General features: G+C 37.6%; 1 protein-coding gene across 1 annotated transcript in view; it reads left to right on the top strand.

Annotated features, from left to right (window-relative positions):
* The window catches only part of Unc13c (unc-13 homolog C), a 280,832-nt gene that overhangs the window by 101,929 nt on the left and 156,782 nt on the right, over nt 1-22,121 (top strand). Inside the window, exons 7-8 of the mRNA XM_048332735.1 lie at nt 9,387-9,614; nt 11,389-11,530. Coding sequence (XP_048188692.1) covers nt 9,387-9,614; nt 11,389-11,530 — 370 coding nt within the window. The remainder of the gene's footprint in view (nt 1-9,386; nt 9,615-11,388; nt 11,531-22,121) is intronic.

Below are 22,121 nucleotides of genomic sequence, written 5' to 3'. Positions count from 1 at the left end.
TGGGGTTAGAGGATTCGAAAATGCAATATACTGATTTTTCTGAGTTCTCAAGTTCAAGTGTCTTCTGCAGAAGAGTCAAGGGATTGTCATAAGACTGGGTCAAAACCCAGCTCTCTGAACACCCCGCCTGGTGTTCTTTCTTAAGTTACCAGTGAACACCTAAAGTGGGTCCTAGTAAAAATGTGGAGTTGTTCAACTTTGTTTTCACTACTGTTACACTTTCTTCTTTGCTACCCTTATCATGTTAGCCATTCTGTGCTCCCCAGACATGGACTTCCCAGCGTCTTCTATCAGGACTTCACACAACCTGTCACCCCCATACTAACCTCGAAATGTACGCTCAGTACTGCCATCCCTCATCTCCACATACAAAACTCCACTGACATTTCAGAATCATTAGAAGAAAAAAGAACTGATGAATGAATGAATGTAGTTAAAAGTGGAGTTAGTAATTGTACCTGGGTACAGTGGTCAGCTCCCTAACCCAAAAGAATAGACTCATAAACATTTTCAGGTGCTGGCAAGAGAAGCTGAATGCATTGTGACCAGGAGGAAGAGCATGCCTTACATAATGGCACAGAAATTATTCCACATAACACATATACACGGTATATAAGTATGTATGTTTTCATAGCCTTAGCTACATTTTCCTTTTCATACATAGAGAAGACATTTATTTCTTGTTTTTTTTTAAATTTATTTTTATTTTTTGAATTAGGGTGCATTAGTGGTATGAGGAGTTTCATTGTGATAATTCCATACATGCAAAGCATATTCCTCAGCTATGTTTACCCCTCCTACCACCAATTACAATCTTGTTCTTCTCCTCCCTCCTTCCCGTTTCTTCCAGCAGTATTTGGTGAATTGCCTTGTACCCTCTTCCTACATATGTGTAACATACTTTTCCCCTTAATATCCTTTCCTTTCTCCCTCCTCCTCCTTCTAACCCCTCCCCAGACCATCACCACCATCCCCTCACCATCTTTCATATTTACATCCCCAACAGCTACTCTTTCAAGACTTGACTTCCAAATCTGTTGCTGCTAGAATTTTTCATAACTCTCCAGACATCACGTTCCTGATACGTGAGGAGAGTTAACAATACTTATCCACACCTTACAGCCAAAGGGAACCAGGAACATACAGGCTGTTTGCATAGTTCTTTTATTACTCATTACCATGAGAGAGACACCTGCCAGGATAAAGTGTAGGACAGTTGACCAAGATAGCATTACAAGACAAAAGCTTGCTCTGGACAGCATATTGTCTAGGTATGAAGACAAGTCTGTGACTTTTTGTATTTAAAAATCTTATCTAGCAAGTAGAGCACAGTGGTACAGGGCTATAGTTCCAGCTACTTGGCAATGGACACTTGTCTTAGGAGAATGTGTGGGCTTTAGTGGCTTTCACAGTGATCTTGTTTTTGTCTGTGCTTAGGCAAAATAACAATAATGAAATGTCTGTACCTTGCTTTAGCACACCCCACAGCAAGCATGTCTGAGGAGGGTGTCTTATAAGAGTGTTCATGCCCCACAAGAGACAGTAGAGCCCAGCCACAAGCCCCCCTGGCCATTTTCCAACAGTGGAAACTGGGAATGTCACCTACGCCGCTAGCTGTCAGAAGCTATTTAAGAAAAAAAAGAGATTTAAAAAGAAATCCTGTGTTTGAAGCTGGTATGTGTCTCCTACTTGCTTCTGTTTATCTTTTGGTCCATTGCAAACACGTCTAAGTACCCAAATGTCAGAACAAAAGTACCTGTCCTCCTACCATCTCTTTCATATTTTCTTCTGTTTTCCCTTACTCTGTAAAGATATTTAGAAAACCGTGTACATTTTTTTTAGTGATTTGTTCCTTATATGTTTTGTGATTCTATGAGAATTAGAAGTTCTCTAAAAAATTGTGGATTCAGTATATCAGCCTTGAACATGTGCTTAAGAGAGCATCTTTGACTTCGTAGTTTTGAATTCCCCACACTCATTCTTAAAGCTTGCATGTCCTGGTAGTGGGATGTTGAATGTGCCAAGAATGGTTTAGGACAGTTTGGGTATTGTGCTAGCTTGGGGTGGCGAGTTCCCTGACGGGGAAGTCACATTGTAGACAGTGGTAGTTCTTTGGGAGGTGGCTACCTGCCCACATTCTCCCACTGTCGTGACAAAGCCACACCTACAGAAGTGGGAGCTGATGCTATGTTCGGTCCTTCCTCCTCCAGTTACCCTTCACTAAACGTCAGTCCTTTGTTGTTCTCCAGAAAATGTGGAGTGTGTGGCTTTGATTTTATAAGAAATGGGGGGGGGTTGACTTGAAAACTGGGGGAGTTGTAGGCTTGTTCCTTGCAAAGATTGAAGGTATATTAAGAGAGGAGGGTTAAGGTTATCTTGGTTGTAAAGCAACTAATGGGAAAGAGTAGAAAATGCCAACTTCATGCCCACCCACACGATTCCATGGGAAAGAAAAACAGAAGCACGCAGAGCAAGCCCACCCACGAGACTGTACTGAGAAAGGAAAAGCAATGTCGACCCATTTCTATGTGAGAGAGGCCTAGAAAAGAAAAGTACCATTCAAATACCCCCACTTAAGGCCCTCTGCATACTTCCCAAGGATGCTAACCCCTACATTCTCTGGGCCCATTTATCGCCAATGCAGTACTGAGGTTTGAAATCAGGGCCTCTCACTTGCTAGCCAGAAGCTCTACCACTTGAGCCACTCCCTTAGATCACTGTGTATTAAGTTTTTATTTATTTTATTATTTTTTTTTTTTGCCAGTCCTGGGGCTTGGACTCAGGGCCTGAGCACTGTCCCTGACTTCTTTTTTGCTCAAGGCTAGCACTCTGCCACTTGAGCCACAGTGCCACTTCTGGCTTTTTTCTATATATGTGGTGCTGAGGAATCGAACCCAGGGCTTCATGTATTCGAGGCAAGTACTGTACCGCTAGGCCATACTCCCAGCTCCGTATTAAGTTATTTTTTTGTTTGTTTTTCTCTGGGCCAGCCTGGGCCATGATCTTCCTACCTCTCCCTCCTGCTATAGCTACGATCAGAGTCTTTACTCTCATTGAACTATATGACCCTCCCTATGTCTGCCTGCTGAGTAGTTGAGATTATAGGTATATACCATTACACTGACCGTTCAAAACAATTTGAAGTGGGGTGTTTTTTTTTGCATCTTCTTTGAATTTTAATTTCTTATCTGTATAGGGGTACTAATGACCCCCACCTGACAAATATAATGTGTGGCAGCTACTGAGCTTGATACTGTTCATAGGACTTTTCAAGGAATTGTCTTATGGTTACTATGAAGCTTAAACTCAAATTCTTTGTTAAGGTAAAACTAATTTATAGCTGTCACTCTCTTTTTCCCTGTCTTTGACTATTATTGGGATACATATGCCTATTATCACACTTTTTTTTCAAATTTTTATTATCAAACTGATGTACAGAGAGGTTACAGTTTCATACGTTAGGCATTGTATACATTTCTTGTACTGTTTGTTACCTTGTCCCTCGTACCCCTCCCCCCTATTATCACACTTAATCTTCATGCGAGGTAGTTCAAGGAGACACCATCCTTGTTCCCTTTGTTTTATAGACAGAGAAACTAAGGCTTAGGGAGCAGAAGTAACTAGACCCAGTCCAAAAGGCTAAGGTCTGTTCCCAAATGGGAATTCTCACAGAGTGGATACTGCACCACACAAGCTTACTCCTCACAGTTCCGGAAGTAGGAGCCCAAGACCAGGGTCTGAGCTCAATCAAATTCTTCCACATTAAGTCAGCTGTCTTGTATGTCTCACTTTTGAATGGGCCTATGAGATAAAGCCCTTCTGGAGGGTTCTACCCTCATGACCCTCCCCAATTGCCAAAGACTCCACCCCCTCAGGCTATGACCTTGGGGATAAGGATTCAGCATATGAATTACAAACATTCAGAGGATTTCAGTCAGTAGCATAAGATGAAGAGTCTCCTTCTAGACCTAAAACATTGTTAACTGCTATGCTCTTTGGTCTACAAAGACATGATTTTCTTAATGGATTTCTTCCATTTGTAGTTGGAGTTATGCCCTCGTTTTATGCTGACTCTTAAAGACATATAGTGGGTAGGTCAGCCACCTTCTGCTTTCTATGGATGGATACACAGCATTTATTTTCTAAGAATTTAAAGCCTAAAAACAAGTACCACGCATGTTTGGTGTCTTCTTGGTATATTTTCCAGGGCTTGTCTGTCATTTTGCATTGAATGGGTTCTTGTTTCTGGCAGATGGGCAGCCTTAAGGTTGGAGTTTACCAAAAGTACACAACTCATTAAATTGAACATAGAGCCAAAATAAATACTCAATTATAGACATGATTTTATGTTAAGTTTCCACCAGAAATAGTTTGGCATCTCTGTCTGTTGAGTATATGCTCAGATACTTGGAATGTACATTTTAATAGAGGTTGCCATTACTATGTAGTATGAAGGACGGAATATGTAGAGGTCGGTGTGTCATCATGATTGTATTGAAGGACTTGACTGATATCAGCTATGCTAAGAGTGTTTACAGAAAAGGAATATGCAAATGCTGCAAATCAGGCCTAGATTTTGCTTTTATTCTTCCTGTAGCAGCAAGAGAATGTGACTGTTGCATCTAAGAGGTTTCTATTTTCTATGAAGAAGACACAATCGTATTCACAGATGGGAGAATAATGGAGATTGGGTTGGTGTCCCAAAGAGAATATAAGTGTTTTGGAACAGCTATTGAGAAAAACAAGAAAAAATTACTAGGAACAAGGTACAATATTAAAATTATAAAGGGTTGGTAGATATGTGTGTTAGAGAAAATGGGAGAGAAGGAGAGAACGAGAAAGAAGAGAAAGAAAGGTGATTCTTTGAAACAAAACCACTGAAACTGTAGATTGCCATGTAACAGTTCCAAATGGTGAAAACTGAGATGTTTTGGCTAATAAGTAAAATAATGAAAGGAAATGAGAGTTTCTGGCTAATTGATTGTCCCTTTAAATTATATAGAAATGAGTTTTCTTTTTCCCTGCCAAGAATATAAAGTTGGCTTCTATTTCATAGTGTTGCTGTGCTTAGTTGTACTGCCTGACCTGTCTATTAAATATTTAAAAAGTAACAGCGATGGACTTCATTTGGATAATGTACTACACTTTACAAAGTGTTTTTCTGTGCATTATCTCTTTTGATCTCATTTATTGTTACTCTCCAGTTGTGCTATTACTGTAGTTCAATGAATGTAATAGACTGCTTCACATTTGGAAGAAGAACTTACATAAATGCAAACTTGAAGTTCTCTCTGATTGCTTTAAAATAAACAGAATAAGCCTGAATGAAAATAATAAACCTGAAGCACTAGAAATCCATGACAAATTGCAACTATTTAAGACATGGTTTGATTAGAAAATAGGATATGTGAGCTTGATAAACAATAGGGGAATAGAAAGTACTTGTAAATCAGTGAACAAAAACATAATTATAAATTTGTGCTGAGTCTCTGAGCAAGACAAATCTGAGTTGAATCATTTTACTTTCTTCACAATAGAAATGAATCAGAAAAAAATATGAAAACAGCATGTCTTTTCTAGAAATAACAGATAACAGGTTTAAACCTAAGTCTCTATTAACCTGCTCTTCTATAATTGTTAATGTGAGTTTATACATCCATCTGTCATCCACACATTTTACATGCTCCAATATAAAAAAGGTGATAAGATTTATAGTTAATTGTTAAAACTTCCCTAATTATTTTTTCTGTTTTTTTTTTTTTTGCCTTTTGTTACTGCTTTTGATTTCTGTACCTTTGTCTTGAATGTAGTTTGTCTGATTTGTGGAGAGCAAGGGGAGCCACAGAAATGATAGGACAAAGGGTTAACTATTGCAGCCAATGATACTCATTAGACACTATGTTGAAAATGAACTATGCAACTTGGGGGGGAGGGCAGGAGGAACAAAACTGGGAGAAAACAATGGAAGTAGTGACACTTTTCAAAAAGAAATGTACTCAATACCTGACTTATGTAACTGTAACCCCTTTGTTTTTTAATCTTTTTTCATATATATGTTTTATTATCAAACTGAATTACAGAGAGGTTACAGTTTCATACATTAGGCATTGGATACATTTCTTATACTGTTTGTTACCTCGTCCTTCATTCCCCCTCCCCCCCTTTCCCTTCCCCCCCTGTCCCCACCATGAGTTGTTCAGCTCATTTACACCAAACAGTTTTGCAAGTATTGCTTTTGTAGTTGTTTGTTTTTTTTTACCCTGTGTCTCTTGATTTTGGTATTCACTTCCAATTTCCTAGTTCTAATACCAGTATACATGGTTTCCAATATACTCAGAAAAGATACAGAGAAAGTGTAGGTACAACCACAGGAGGGTGATACAAGAAGATCATCAATAATAGAGGCTACTGTAACCCCTTTGTGTATCACCTTTTCAGTAAAAATTTTTTTAAAGGATACAAGAGAACTATTAAAATCAAAGATTTGATTCTATTGGATAAAAAAATCTCTTGACATTCTATGTTGAATTTAGTAGTTATTGTTTATTTGCGAATTTTGATTCAGGTAACAACTAGACTCTGAATTTAAAAATTTCTAAGATGTACTTAATTCTATAAGACTTAAGAACTCTTAGAATTCTGGGATGCTATGCATAACAGCGATTTAGAAATCCAAAGGAGGAATTGTCAGCAAGTATGATGCTTCCAAACCTTTAAATACCTTTAGCATGAGTCTCAAAGAAGCTTTTGGGGTACCTTGAATTTTGAAGATTCAGTCTTCTAGCTGCCATGATCCTTTACCTTTAATGACTTCCAAAACTTGAGGCAAAATGTGCTTTTTTGAATAGTCACAACTAAATAGTCTAAGCAAATTTTACTGAAAAAACATTATGTACACCATAGCTACAGCATTATTGATAAATTACAAACATTCTTTATTAACAGCGCATAATTTACAAATATGTGGCAGTTGTAGGGCATGCTTTAATAGATGAGGAGAGCACTCAGACTGGCCTTTAAATTTTCCTTCGATAGAACTCAACCCTTTTTTATAAAAGGGGATAAAAAACAGCCTGTTCTTTTCTACCAGAAAGATAAATATTCATCTCTTACCAACAGCTAGTCACATCTTAATTATCATCAATATATTTACCACTTTAAGAAACAAATGTTCTGCTTTAAAACAAATCAATTTTCTCATTAAGCTAATGTTATCAAAGCATATATGAATTTATCAGGAGGAAAATTAATTATTGATTTTTTCTTCTTTTGCTTTATCATTTATCCTTAAATGGGACTTAATATTCACAGGATTAGGTTTTCAAGTCTCTTTTAGGGTAGAAACGATGCAATTAAATTACCTGATTTAATCTTCTGATATTTTGTTATGTATTTGGATGTCTGTTTCATAAATATATTGTAAAAAGTATACAATACAATTTTTGCAATGCTTATAGCCCTGTAAATGAAAGTTGCAACTATTATACTATGAACCCAGGTCTTCAGATTCTTCTCCCTATATCACAGATTCCTCTGTGCCTCAAATTGTTAGGGTTTATCAGTGTCATTCCAGCTGACACTGTCTTCTTAAAATTCACACCGAAATTGTGAGAAACAGAATCACTGTTTACTATAGACTTGTGTAATATTGGACAATCCAGCACTGAGAACACTGGACTGATAGAGAAGCTAAGAGGCCCTAAAGGGAAATTTGGGAAATGCTTCATTGCTGCAAACAAAACGGCCCAGAAAGTTGAGATCTATGACAAAAATAGTTCCCTGGGCCAGATACTGGTAGCTCACACCTGTAATCCTACCTACACAAGATGCTGATACCTGAGGATCTTGGTTCGAAGCCAGTCCAGGCAAGAAAGTCTAAGAGACTCTTATTTCCCACTGAGCACCAAAAAAGCCAGAAGTAGAACTGTGGCTCAAGTGGCATTGAGTGCAAAATCTCAAGGACAGTGCCCAGCCCATAAATTCAAGCTCCAGGACTGGCACACACACCAAAAAAAAAAAAAGTCCTAGGAATCACAAATGGTTTTATGTAGAAAGTGAGCATGTAGGCTATCAATAAAGCAACCTATCATAAAAAGTGTAATAAGCCTGATGCTGGTAGCTCATACTTGTAATTCCAGGAGTCTGAGATCTGGAGGACCTTGATTCAAAGCTGGTCAGAGCAGGAAAGTCCAAGAGACTCCATCTCCAAATAACCAACAAAATAAAACATCAGCTGAATGCTTGCCTCGAGTGGTAGAATGCAAGATGTGAGCAAGAGAGTATGAAAATACCAGTATCACCAGATGGATGGATGGATGGATACATGGATGGATACATGGATACTTACATAGTTACACAGAGATAGATAACAGATGATGGATGATAGCTGGATGGTTGGGTAGATACATAGATAAATAGGTACCTAGAGATAGATGATTGATTTGTTGATAAATGATAGATAGAAAAACTCTGAATATACAAGAGAAAGTTTAAGTCTGGTCAGGCACTTTACAGGTCATCCAGCCCAGTGATTTCCTCCTTATCTTGCTAAACAGTAAAATCACTTTTGTGAAATCTTGCACTGCACCTTTCAATATATAACATACAGAAGTAAAAAAATGATAGGTTGGATAAACTCCTCAAGTATTTGAATTATTGATTTGCCATTTAATCTGTTTTCCAATTTTTTTTGAGTTTTCAGCACATGTCACATATTTGATTTTGTATAGTTTTGGGTTTAGAAAGTTTCCTTGAAATTCTAACCAAATATTAATCGAATTGCTTATTTCTTACAGTATTGGTAATTGAGAAACCCAAGATCCATGGAGGTCAATTTATTTGCCAGTGATAATAATACAAACAAGGACTAGTTGTTTTACAGCTCAATTGTGATTTATTTTCTTAGTATTTTTCAAAAGAGCCACCCTTCTCAAAACTAATATAAACATTCATGATCACATTTCTTCTTCTCTTTTTATGTGCTCCTAAGATTTGAACTTAGGGCCTTGCACTTGCTAGACAGGTATGCTAACACTTGAGCCACATTCCACCTCTTTATACTTTAGTTACTTTCTACTTAAGAGTCTCTAGCTTTTGCTTGTGGCTGGCCTGAGACCAGGATCTTCCTTCCTAAACATCCTTGCTCTTACCTCCTACATTGCTGAGATCACAGATTCGTACCACCAAGACTGGCTTTGTTGTTGTTGAAATAGAGTCTTGTAAACATTTTGCACTCACTGGTCTCAAACTATACAATCCCCAGTCTCTGCCTCCCAAGTAGCTGGCATTGTAGCTGTGTATCACCATACTCGGCCCCTTCCCCCCTCTGTTGAACCAGTACAAAGGAACTGAGAGCATTGATACCACCACTGATTTCTCCATTGTAGGAGCAGCAGAAAAAAGTTCTAAGCATGGTGCTGAAGACAAGACGCAAACCATTATCACAGCCATGAAAGAAAGAATGAAGATCAGGGAGAAAAACAGGCCAGAGGTATTTGAAGTCATTCAGGAAATGTTTCAGATTTCCAAAGAAGATTTTGTGCAGTATACAAAGGCCGCCAAACAGAGTGTGTTGGATGGGACATCTAAGTGGTCAGCAAAGATAACCATTACAGGTAAAAAAATAATAATAATAAGCCTTCCTTAACGTTTTCATTCCATATCAAGGTTTTTGTATGGTTCTGCTATTAGTCATTATGGATAAAAATAAGTAGAAATTTTTTCAATCTTACAATATTAAGTCTAGCTATTGCTTCAAATTTCTAAAAATATATACCAGATAATTGAAGAAATTTTGAGCTGTCTTCTCATACATTCATCAATACCTAAAATACTAGAAGGAAATAGATTTTTTATTGCTTGCCATTGATTACAAGTGTGGCCAACTATCTCTTCAGTACACTTTTTAAAATGAGAAGTCATTTTAGTTCCTCATCACTTACCCATTGGATCTTTGAATGAATGTCATTAGAGTTAGTGATAGCAAGTAAATGGACCAATTCAGAACTTCTAAGTGGCTTGTGATGTTAACAGCAAATGCCTACACATACTTAGTGTCTAGTAAGCTTTTACCTCTACTCATATAATATGAAATAAAGGTACTTCTTTAGCTGAGTTGAGTTGACGATCAATATACCAAGTGCAAACCCATACAACACTTTTAAGTCACAGACCTTTGAATTATGTTGGATATTTTACATGCAGAGTCATCTTTGAGCAATAATGTGCACAAAAAGTAAGTCTGAATATGTAAAGTACTGGTGATTAGACACAGAGGCAAATAATAGCCATAGGACTTATTAACTTTTTACAGACAACATTGTATGTTTTAAGTTATGTACACTGCGTGTTTTGATGTATACATTATGGCAAGTTGAATGTAACAAGTTAAATGCATTATTAATTTTGTTGTGTGAATATGTAACATTCGCTCTGTACATGTTTGAAGAATATAGCATGTGATGTTTCCTATGGTATCTATTTTACCATGTCTCTCTTTCATTGCATTCTTCCTATCAAATTATAAAGATATGTTCAGTGCACATATTTCCATTCTACCTCCTTCCAACCATCCAACTTCTAGTAACCCCATTGTCTTCTTTGGGGGAACTTTTTTAGATTACACATAGGGGGTAACATCATATAACATTTGCCTTTCTGTTCCTAGCATATTTTACTCAACATAATTTTCTCCAAGTTTATATACACTATTGTGAATAAAAGGATTTCATTCTCTTTTGTCTGTTTAACAAAGGAACCTGACTAGACAGTTCTCAAAAGAATACTTAGAACTGACCAACAAGATTGTATGGGGAAAAAATGTTCAGTATCACAAATGATCAAGGATATGCAGATTAAAAACCACAGTGAGATGTCACCTCCTACATGTTAGAATGCCTGTTATGAAAATAAGATGACAAGTGTTGTAGAAGATGTGGAGACAAGGCACCATTATTGAGAATATAAATTAATAACAGCCATAGTAGTAAACAGGATGGATATTTCTTTTAAAATGTAAAACAACTGCCTTATTTTCCAACTGTCCCACTACTGGGTAGATATCCAAAAGAGATCTGTATGTTGGAGAAAGACACCTAAACTCCCAAGCTTGTTTACAACAACATTGACAGTAGCCAAGATAGGAAAGTAATCTAAAGCTCCATCAGTGGATGAATGGATAAAGAAAATAAGGTTAATATTCACAGAAGAACATACATCATTCAGGCATCAAAGGAAGATTTTGGTGTTCTGTGTATTTATCCTTTTTTTACATATTTCTAAAGTTCTAGGGATGCATCTACAAACCCAAGGGACAATAATCATAGAGAATATATTCCTTAAGATTTTGTTTCTGAGAATATATTAAAATGCTTATTTGGCTTATTTCAGTGGTATCAGCCCAAGGCTTGCAGGCAAAAGACAAAACAGGGTCAAGCGACCCCTACGTTACAGTTCAAGTTGGAAAAAATAAAAGAAGGACGAAAACCATTTTTGGAAACTTGAATCCAGTATGGGATGAGAAGTTTTATTTGTGAGTATATCATGGAGACACTTTTACAAATTTGAATATTTGAGAATGTACAGAGGCAAGCATCCAAAGAGCACAAGTCACAGAATGTACAAAACGAGTACAGCTTAATATTCTAAGCTTACTTGATATTCTTAGAATGTGTCTAATTTATTCTTTAGAAGCATATGAATAAAAGGAATATTTCAGAGAAAAGATGACACCATTGGGGTGACTTTGCAAGGAGGGAATAATAGTTCACAACAGGATGTATAACTTGAGATGACTCAATAGTAGCTCAGAGCTCACAGGCTCACTTCGGCAATATCTTGACCACTGAAGATTTATGACTAATAATAGATGGAAGACTTGAGGCATCACTGGTTTCTTGGGGTAGAACGACATCAGCACAAGCCTGTATAATGAAGAAATGAGGATAATAACTTGGCTTGCTTCTCATTTCCTATGAGAGCATTTTGCAGCCAAGTGTCTGTCTATATGTGCATGTCTGAGTGCTAGGATCGGAGCTTGAATTCAAGACCTCATGCTCTTAAGGGGCTTTGTCGCTCATGGCTGACATGCAACCAGTTGAGCCACAGCTCCACTTCTGACTTCCGGGTTGTTAATTGGAGATGAGAGTCTCGAGGACTTTTGAATGTGGGCTATCTTCAGACCATTATCCTCAGATCTCAGCCTCCTGAATGGCTAGGATTACAGGTTCAAGCATTCAGTGCCCGCCTTAGTAATCCTTTTAAAGTTGTCCCTTCTACTTCTCTGGGGATGAGGCAATCGCTGATCCTCTTTCTGATGCTATAAAAAGAACTTTTTATTTTGTAATCTTTAGGACCATTTATAAGTAGAGTAATAAGGTATAGGCTCATCTTTTCTGGGGTTCCATTCATTCGGTATGACCATTCTGAGACCCATCCAAGTTTTACAGTATATCAATAGGTTGTTTCTTCTTCTTCTTCCCATATTATATCTCAAGTGGTTATACCACATTGTATTTTTGCCATGGATGTACGTGAGTTTCAGGTCTATTTCAACTTTCCAATACTTGGTATGATGAGAGTTTTTTTTTTTCAAATTTTTATTATCAAACTGATGTACAGAGAGGTTACAGTTTCATACGTTAGGCATTGGATGATGAGGTTTTTTTTAAGTTTTAGCCTTTCTAAAAATTGTGTAGTGGTATCTTATGCAGGTTTTAGTTTGTGTGTTTCTAATAATCACGCAAAGCCTCCTTTATGTGCTATCTACATATCTTCTTTGGTGAATTACTCAATAATATCAGAAACTCATGCTAAAATTGTCTTTACATTTTCTTGGTCACTTGTTCTCAGAAGGCTGAGATACCATTCATATTACTGAGGTTCTAGATTGCTGCTTTCAGAAACAGTAACTTTATTTAATTTATTTTTAAAGTTATTGTTAAGTAGTTGTACAAAGGATGTGCCATTTAACAAAGTAGTTTATGAATAGAATGCACTTTGATCAGTGTCACTCCTTCAACATTCTCACCCCCCCTTCACCCACATCTTCCTGTTCTTAGTTTTGTGGTATATAAAATGAATTATTGGACTGTATTCTCCCCCTCTCTTCCTTCATTTGTCTTCCCCTCTTATCTCCCTCCCCACTGAATGTACCCATTTCCTGGTGTTGATTTTGTTGGATTTTGACCTAGTCTTTCTAAAAGATTATACTATTTGAACTCTCCATAAAGTCAATTATATGTCAGTTAATTCAGTTGTAACCACTTAGGTACTACCTAGTGTGTTTCTTCTAGATTCATAGACACATTCTAGCTACCACAAATGAGGGAAACTATGTAACCTTTGTTTTTCTGGGTCTGATTTACTTCACTTAGTATAATTTTTTCCAGGTCTTTCCATTTCCTTAAGAATAGTACAATATTCTTTCTAATAGATCAGTAAAATTCCATTATCTATATATACTATTTTTTTCTTGATCCATTTGTCCATAGAGGGGTATCTGGGCTGATTTCATAGCTTATCTATGATGAATAGTGCTACAGTGAACACGGTTGAGCTCCCTGGATATGTTTTCATTTTAATATGAAGTGGCATGAGAATGAAGCGGTTAACTTTCCCTTATTAGTAGCTCTGTTTTGCAAGAAGAAAGTAGATTGCTGTGAGCTTATGTTCTTTGAAAAATGTATACACATCACAGGTTAATTCATCCTGACCTTCCCTTGTCCTGACAGTTCTGCCTTGTGAACTGGGGTGTAAACACAGATCCTGCTATTTGAAGAATTGAATTTTTTATTACTTCTATAGCTTTTTAAAATTTGAGACAACCTAACTTCCCAACTTTTCCAATCTGATATGAAAAATATCAGGGTGGTAAGTCATATATCACGCAATCATATTTGTTGAGAAAATATGTAAGTCTCATGCTATGTGTAATTATCATTCTTGTATTAAGAGAGATTGAGTTTCAGGACTTTGATAAAGAACAAATATGACAGCAATACTCATTTTAAAAAGTTCCATCTGAATAGTAGGGCCAAGAGGGGATGCAATACATAGCAACATAGATACATAGGCAGATGATAGATAGATAGATACATACATACATACATACATACATACATACATACATACGTACATACGTACGTACGTACATACATACATACTAAAATTCTGTTAAAATAGAATCAAAGAATCCATATTGGGCAAAGAATTTGAAAGTCTGTTTTTAGTGATGAGAAATTGAAACTCGATGAGTTATAATGGAGCCAACTCCACAAACACTACCCATATAAGACACATATATGACACAAGTAGCTATTAGGAAATGTGTTTTTCCCTACATCCAGATACTTCACTTGAAAGAGTACTGTTAATCTGAAATAGGGAAACAGAAAGTGGGTAAAAATGATTGCAATTTAAGTAATTTCAACTCTTGGATTTGGTTGAAAAAATTAATTATCTCTCATTAAAGGCATTTTTGATACCCTCTGGAGATTTTTGTGCTAAGTAATTTCCATTTTAATTTCACTTCCCTTACTACAGGCTAAAACAAGAACTGTAAAACTTTAATCTTCAAAAGACAGTGGAGGTTGTATGACTGTAGAATGGGAAGTTCTAGAAAGGGTAACAGAGAACAGAGGCATGACCCAGTAAGCCCTAGTGGCAGTCTCAGTTGGAAGGAGTTGTAAACACATCTAATTTTTAAGGCCGCACTTCATAAGGATTAGTTGAGATAGTATAAAAACAGAACTGCTTTGAAGATGATGAAAGTTTTATAGAAACCTAAGGTGCTCATTATCTATGGTCTTTGATCCTAGTTCATTGTATGTTAGTCATTTCCTGATTAATGATAGAGTAATGATGTCGTTTGATTTTACTTTGCTGTGCTACAGCTAATGAAATGTCCTATGCCTACCATAAATTATTTTCTCAAGAGGGAAGGGAAAGAAGTTTCTCCTGGTGGGTTAAAGGGAAAAAAGTAAAATTAAAGTGTGCCCATTTGAGTAAGAAATATGAGAGATAGAAGACTTACTTTGAGTGTGTGTGTGTGTGTGCGTGTGTGTGCGTGTGTGTGCGTGTGTGCGTATGCACACCAGATCTGGAACTTGCACATTGGCATTCAGGCTCTCATTTAGATTACTTAGCATTCTACCACCTGAGCCATGCCTCTACTACAAAGAAGACACCACACACACACACACACACACACACACACACACACACACACACTTACATATGAAGTTTTGGCATGTTTTCTGGGGCTTCTATAGCTAGAATCTTTGCTACTTTCTGAAATTAAAACAAAATGTTGTGCTAATTCTTCTCTACAGAGGAGATAGATCATAAAGGTGACAGAGAGAAGAGTTGCTTAATCTGTTTTCATTGGTATTAAGCTTTGGAATAAGGGATTGTGTGAACTAGATGCTGGTAGCTCATGCCTGTTATCCTAGCTAATCAGAAGGCTGAGGCCTAAAAAACATGGTACAGAGCCAGCCCTGGCCAACAAATCTCATCTCTAACTAACCAGCAGAAAGATAAAAGTGTAGACAAGGCTCAAGCGATAGAGCACTGTCCCTTGACTATAAAAGCCAAGAAAGAGTGGGAGGCCTGGACTCCAAGCCATAATACTGTCAGGGGTGGGGAGAATGAAAAGGGAAGGGAGGGAGGGTAGGGAGACGGGGAAAGAGAAGAAGAAGAGGGAGAGAAAGAGAAAACTATAATATTAGACTATTCAACACTGTGCCCATGGCTACAGTGCACACATGCTCTCATTTATTTTGGTGCTGCATTGGAATGGTAGTGATATGTACTCATTCTGTTTATGCATCTGACCCTGTGACCAGCTTTTCCAATTTCCCTGAGCAGAACACGGAACCATAGCAAGTATTAGTTTCAAAAAGTCACTCCATCTTATACCAGAAAGCTCTGTGTCCTGTGGGATGCTCAACTGCAGTTCTAGAAATGCTCTGGACCTCTTCTTGGCTTCCACAAAATCCCTTCACTTCTTTGAATCTTGGTTTCCTAATGGGACATGTGAATTAAAAAATTATTCTTTAGGAGATGGAGTAACAGCATCACAAATGTGTAATGCTGTTGCTCAGGGACGTGATTGCCTTAGCCATTTTGAAGTGTCTGTGAGCCACATTCAGTTTCTAGCATCCCAGTCGTGGTGGCAGGCACAGGGCCTCAGGTCCCCGAGTCTCACCAGGCCATGTTCTTCTCAGCCAGGGATGTGCATAAATTAAACATAAAGTGCACACTACAGGAGATAGCTTATTTAACATTACAATTAAATAAAAATAACTGCATGGTATCACAGAATAAATATTTTAAGATGGCATCTGGAACACAATCAAGGATTTGATATATTGCCTGTCTCCCTGGGCTTTGTGGGAAGGAACATCATCTCAGGTGCCAGAGCTAGCTCACAGTGTTAGGACTGGCATTTGCCTGTCATTTGTCATGGAAGATGATCCCACGGGTGTCTAAAGCAGAAAAAGTCTAGTGGCACTCTTATATGAATAGATATTTTAAATTTTTCATTAAGCCTGTGACTATGCCTCCAAGTAGGGAGAAATACTAGCCATCTAGTATCTAGTACAGTTAGTACAGGGGTCATGATTAATATGGTTTAAAGCATGTCTTATTCAATATCTAATTTCAAGTTATTGCTTATTTGCACTTTCTAAGGGGGAAATGGAACAACAAATCCCCTTTTATTTCCCCACTGTACATTCATTCATAAGGATAAAAATGAAACTCGGTGATTTAAACCAGAATTATTGTGAATTATGAAAATTTTTTAGCTACTGGAGAAAAGACTTCCTATTTACTGAAAGGGAATCATATAAAATGAATATCGGTTCTTTTGAACTGCAAACACGGCAATTTCAAATGGTTCAATACAAAGAAACATCTTTTTTTTCTTTCTTTCTTTTATTTATTTTTTTTGCCAATCCTGAGGGCTTGAACTCAGAACTTAGGCACTGTCCCTGAGCTTCTTTTGCTCAAGGCTAATGCTCTGCCACTTGAGCCACAGTGCTTTTTTTGAGTAGTTTATTAAGGACAAGAGTCTCACAGACTTTTCTGCCCTGGCCATGATCCTCAGATTTCAACGTCCTGAGTAGCTAGGATTACAGGCATGAGCCACCAGTGCCCAACTAAGAAATTTCTTTTATTCAATATTGATAGTTTATATAGTTAGTGTATATGAATCATTAATATTTTTACTACCTAAACCATGGTATTTATAATGCTTTTTTAAAATGTAAGTTATGCTTATGTTCAATCATCTTGGGTTCATTTTTATTACAGAAACTTTTGGAATTTTGAAAAGTTATTTTTATTATCTATAGTTATACAAAGGAGATGCCATGCATCTTGATTAATGTCACCCCTTCAATATTTTCACCTCTCTTTAAACCATCCCTTCCCTTTCTTAATTTTGGGGTATATAAAATGAGTTCTTGACTGCATTCTCTCACCTCTCTACCCTTCATCTGTCTACCCCTCTTCCTTGGCCCTCCCCTCCCCTTACAGGTACCCATTTCCTGGTGTTTATTTGGTTGGGCTTTGACCTAGTCTTTCTAAAAAAGTATACTATTGGAGCTCTCTGTAGAATCCATTATATTTCAGTTAATTCAGTTGTAATCGCTTGCATACCACCCAACGTGTTTACCTATAGATTTATAGGTACATTCTAACTAACACAAATGAGTAAAACCATGCAACCTTTGTTTCCCTAGGTCTGGCTTAATTCACTTAATATAATGTTTTCCAAGCCTTTCATTTCCTTATGAATGGTTCGATATTATTCATTCTAATAGATGAGTAAAATTCCATTGTGCCTATATACCACATTTTCCTGATCCTTTCTTCCATACATCTGGGCTGATTCCCTATCTTGGCTATGGTAATTAGTGTTGCAGTGAACTTGTGAAATGTTTATGTTCCAGTGGAGTTTTAGTATACTTTTTCACCTAGATGTTCTTATCTATCTCTACCTCTGTATTTTTGTGTGTGTTTTTTTATTTTTGCAGAGCTGAGGACCGAACTCAGGTCCTTGCACTTGCCAGGCAAGTGCTCTTCCACTGAGCTAAATCCCCAACCCCCTCTATCTCTATATTTTTATGTCATCTATATCTCTATCATCTGTCTACCTATGCCTATATCATGTGTATCTATATATACTTTTTTGTTTCAAGCCATTTAAGTTTGCATTTTAATGATAAAGGGTAATTATTAAAAATGCAAATCTGGGTGTCAGTGCCTCATACCTGTAATTCTAGCCTCCCAAGAGACTGAGATCTAAGGATTGTGGTTTGAAGCCAACCAAAAAAAAAAAAAATCTGAGACTTTAACCAGAAAAAAAAGCCGGATTGGAGTTATGAATCAAGTAGTATCGCATCAGCCAAGAGCAAATTAACTGGAATGAAAATGTAAGGTCCTGAAATCAAACCCTTGTGGCAGCAGAAACAAAAATGTATAACAAAACTCCTTACCGTTTAGGTGCTGGAGGTTCAAACCTACAATCGTAGCTATTCAAGAGACTGAGATCCAGAGGACTGAGGTTCAAAGCTAGCCTAGGCAGAAAAGTCCTCAGACTCCATCTCCAGAATAATTAGCAAAGAGCAGGGCTGGAAGCATGGCTCAAGGAGAAGACTGCCAGCTGAACAAGCAAGCAGCCCTGAGTTCAAAGCCTGGCACTGACTACATAAAATTCATACAAATGCCAAAATGTGACAAGTGTAGAGTATAGGTTTTGTTATATCTGTGCAATGAGTTGGTCTTTAAACAAAATTCTGTCTCTTTCCCCTTTTGCATAATACCCGGCAAAAGTCTAGCGAAAACTGACATACAAACAACATTACTATCTTATGAATTCTCAAGCAGCATTGCTCTATTCCAGGCAATTGGTAGAAGCTTAGTTTTAAATAGAAAAGTTAATTGGGTTGTATTTCCTAAGATTTCTAAAGCAATTCCTCAATGATTAGGGCTAAGGTTTCTGTAAGCCTGTTGCCGCGTTTCATGTGTTGATATTTCACATGAGAGGGAATGGTAGTTAACAACGTTTACCTTTAAGATTGCCTCTGTTAATCAAGGCTGCTGTTCAGATAAAGTCTGGTTTAAGAAATGGATGCAACTGTGACATGCTACTAACATGTCATTATTACTTCAATTTCTTGGGAGAATGGCAGCCCTCCTTCCAGCAAAGAAAGGGGGAAAGCCAATTACATGGTTATATTATTTTTGCCAGAGATAAGTTTTGCTTTCTTATATGTTCTCTTGCCAAAAAGATAGTGTTAGTCTATGGAGAAATGTCTTAGGATGGCGGAGGCTTTTTATTAGGGTTTTTTTTTTTCCCTTCTCTGAGGCATTAGTATGGGAAAGAGGGAAAGTAGTGAATAAACACACAAGCATATGTCATTTTATGGGTGATGTATGTGCTACTTAAAAGTCAGTGCAAAAAAGTATAGATTTTTCAATGTCCTTATTAGGAAAGATTAAAATAGGATGCTTGTTACTACTGATGAGAGAGGATAGAGAATCGAAGAATCGAGACTGTGCAGGCTGAGCGCATATACAATACCTAGAGGGATATTCTAGTAGTGTGCACATGTGGGAATGTATGTCCATGTTCATATAATTATTATACATACTCAACCTAGGAAGTACTACCTTGAAGTTTTCTGTTTGGTTTAGGTATTGTTGAGGCAGGATCTTGCTGCTTAACCCACGCTGGCCTCCCATTCACAATCCTTCTGTCTTAGCCTCCAGGATTATAGGTGTGCACCACAATGCCCAGCTTCAAATGTACTTTTAACAATTTGTTTCTCTAAACTGTTTTTGCCAGTTCATAAAGTATACAGTCAAGGTTTTCTGTGTACTAGTACTATTGTAACAGTAAAGAGCTAGATGGCAGTCTGCTGTATATAAAGAATGTGTAAATGATTAAGGCATGTTCATATTTTATATAATGAAATAGCCTATGATAATTCAAAACGAATGTTATGTGTGTATCCGTGTCAGGATATACCTGAAATATCAAATTGAAAAAGTCAAGGTGTCAAATGATAAATAGAACTTCCCTTATTTGTAACAATTTAGAATATATGTGTTACCTCGCCCAATAGTGTGTGTTCTCTGTGTGTGTGTGTGTGTGTGTACATGTGTGTGTGTTGCTGGGGCTTGAACTCACAGCCTCGCCTTTGCTATACTGACACTCTATCACTTGAGCCATGCTTACACCCCCTGTTATTGAATTGGATTCTCTCTGGACTGGCCTTGGCTGCAATCCTCCTACTTGTGCTTCCCTGTGTCATTGGAGATTAATGTATAGGCACATACTACCATGCCTAGCCATTGGTTGAGATGGAGTGTCACAAACTTTATGCGCAGGATAGCCTCAAACCATAATCCTCAATGTTTGCCTTCCAAGTAGCTAAAATTACAGGCTTGAGTGACCACACCTGCTTCCGTTATTCCTTATTTTCTGTTTCATTTCCTAAAATAAGCATCAGATGATGCACTCTTTAAAAACGCCTTCAGTGTTTTAAGAATTTCATCTGCAAAAGATTCAAATGCTAAACCAGGAACAATGGTGCATGCCTATAGTTTTGTCACTCAGGAGATGGAAGCAGGAGGATTACCAGTTTGAGGCCAGACTGGGCTATGTACCAATGACTCCATCTCCTTGCCAACAACAAAATAGAAAAGAAGCAAATGCTAAGCCCTTTGCAAAAAAAAAAGTATTAGAAGGTCCAGGCTAACTGTAATAGCGCTAGGCATTTCTCTATAGCATTTCCTACTTAGAACTGACATATGTGCTGATCTGTTTGTTCTACTTACTCCCTGAAGTTTCTCCTACTTTTTCTCTGTATCTCAGGGAACTCAACTCTGCAGGATATCTTTTCCAGACCTCCTTGCCCATTAATTTCATCCAGGAGAAGGAACTGCAGACCTATCAAAGGTCAGAGATGAGAGATACCTGGATACTTGGATACTTCTTTTCCAGCCTTACAAGGCAAACAACCCTCTAGGTCTGGGTCTCTCCTTATCATCAAGATCACATTAGCTGGAGTCCTCTGTGATCTACCCCTACCTCTCAGCTCTTACTAGTAGTTGTGTCCCTGCTTCCAGGGTCGAATAACACTACCTCTTCCCCATGTTCTTCCAGCAGAGGCTATGTAGTAGCTTCCTGTGATGCTATTTCTAGGGGCCCATTGTTCTCTTGTTTTATCATAGTATAAGTAATTTCAGTATTAAATTTCTAAGAGTGCTTTCTGGTATGGACTGACTTATGACTGCTTCTGACTGAATTAATACATTTACAAATGCATATTTTAAACAAACACACACACACACACACACACACACACACAGTTACATATGTAATTGGATTCACTTAACCAGGCAAAGGGCAGTGTGTTTCATCACTCTACACTTTGTAGCTACAAAGAAGGAGTAAGGTACATCCCATTTTTGTGGGTCAGGTTTCAGTCTAAAAGAAGTCATAAGAATCCTGCAGTACATTGAGATGGTGATAAAAATGAACTACCTAGGTTTAATGTCTTGAATGATATTTGCTTACCATGTGTGTCTGATATTTCTTTGATGGTTGTAGGCGTTGGGTACAGACATGAACCAGCAGACCCTGACTAAATACAGAACCCTGTTTTAGTCTATCTGTGCACATGCAGTGAATATTCAAAGAATACCCATTTAGAAAATATCATGTGTGTCAAAATCTGTATCAGCTAAACACCCAGAATCTGGGGTAATTGTCCAGGACATTGGACAATAGAAAGAGCTTTCTTTCTACTGGACAGTAGAAAGAGCTTTGAGTTGGAGCATGTATCCCCTCTGTGGAGTACCGCCAAGGCCTAGACACAAGCTCTTTGTCATAGAGATAGACCAGGGCTGGTGTCCCACTCTTGTAATCCTAGATAGTCAGGTGGCTGAGATCTGGAGGATCAAGGTTTGAGTCCAGTATAGGCAGAAAAATCTTCAGAATTCTATCACTAAAATAACCAGCTAAAAGCATGGATGAATGCATGGGTCAAGTGGTAGAGCACCAGCCCAGCAGCTTTTGAGGCCCTGAGTTTAAATCCTAATGTCACCAA

Source organism: Perognathus longimembris, chromosome 23 (genome assembly GCF_023159225.1).
Source record: "Perognathus longimembris pacificus isolate PPM17 chromosome 23, ASM2315922v1, whole genome shotgun sequence".
NCBI lineage: Eukaryota > Metazoa > Chordata > Mammalia > Rodentia > Heteromyidae > Perognathus > Perognathus longimembris.
The sequence above is the reverse complement of the archived record's forward strand: the minus strand, read 5'-3'. Positions and strand labels throughout refer to the sequence as shown.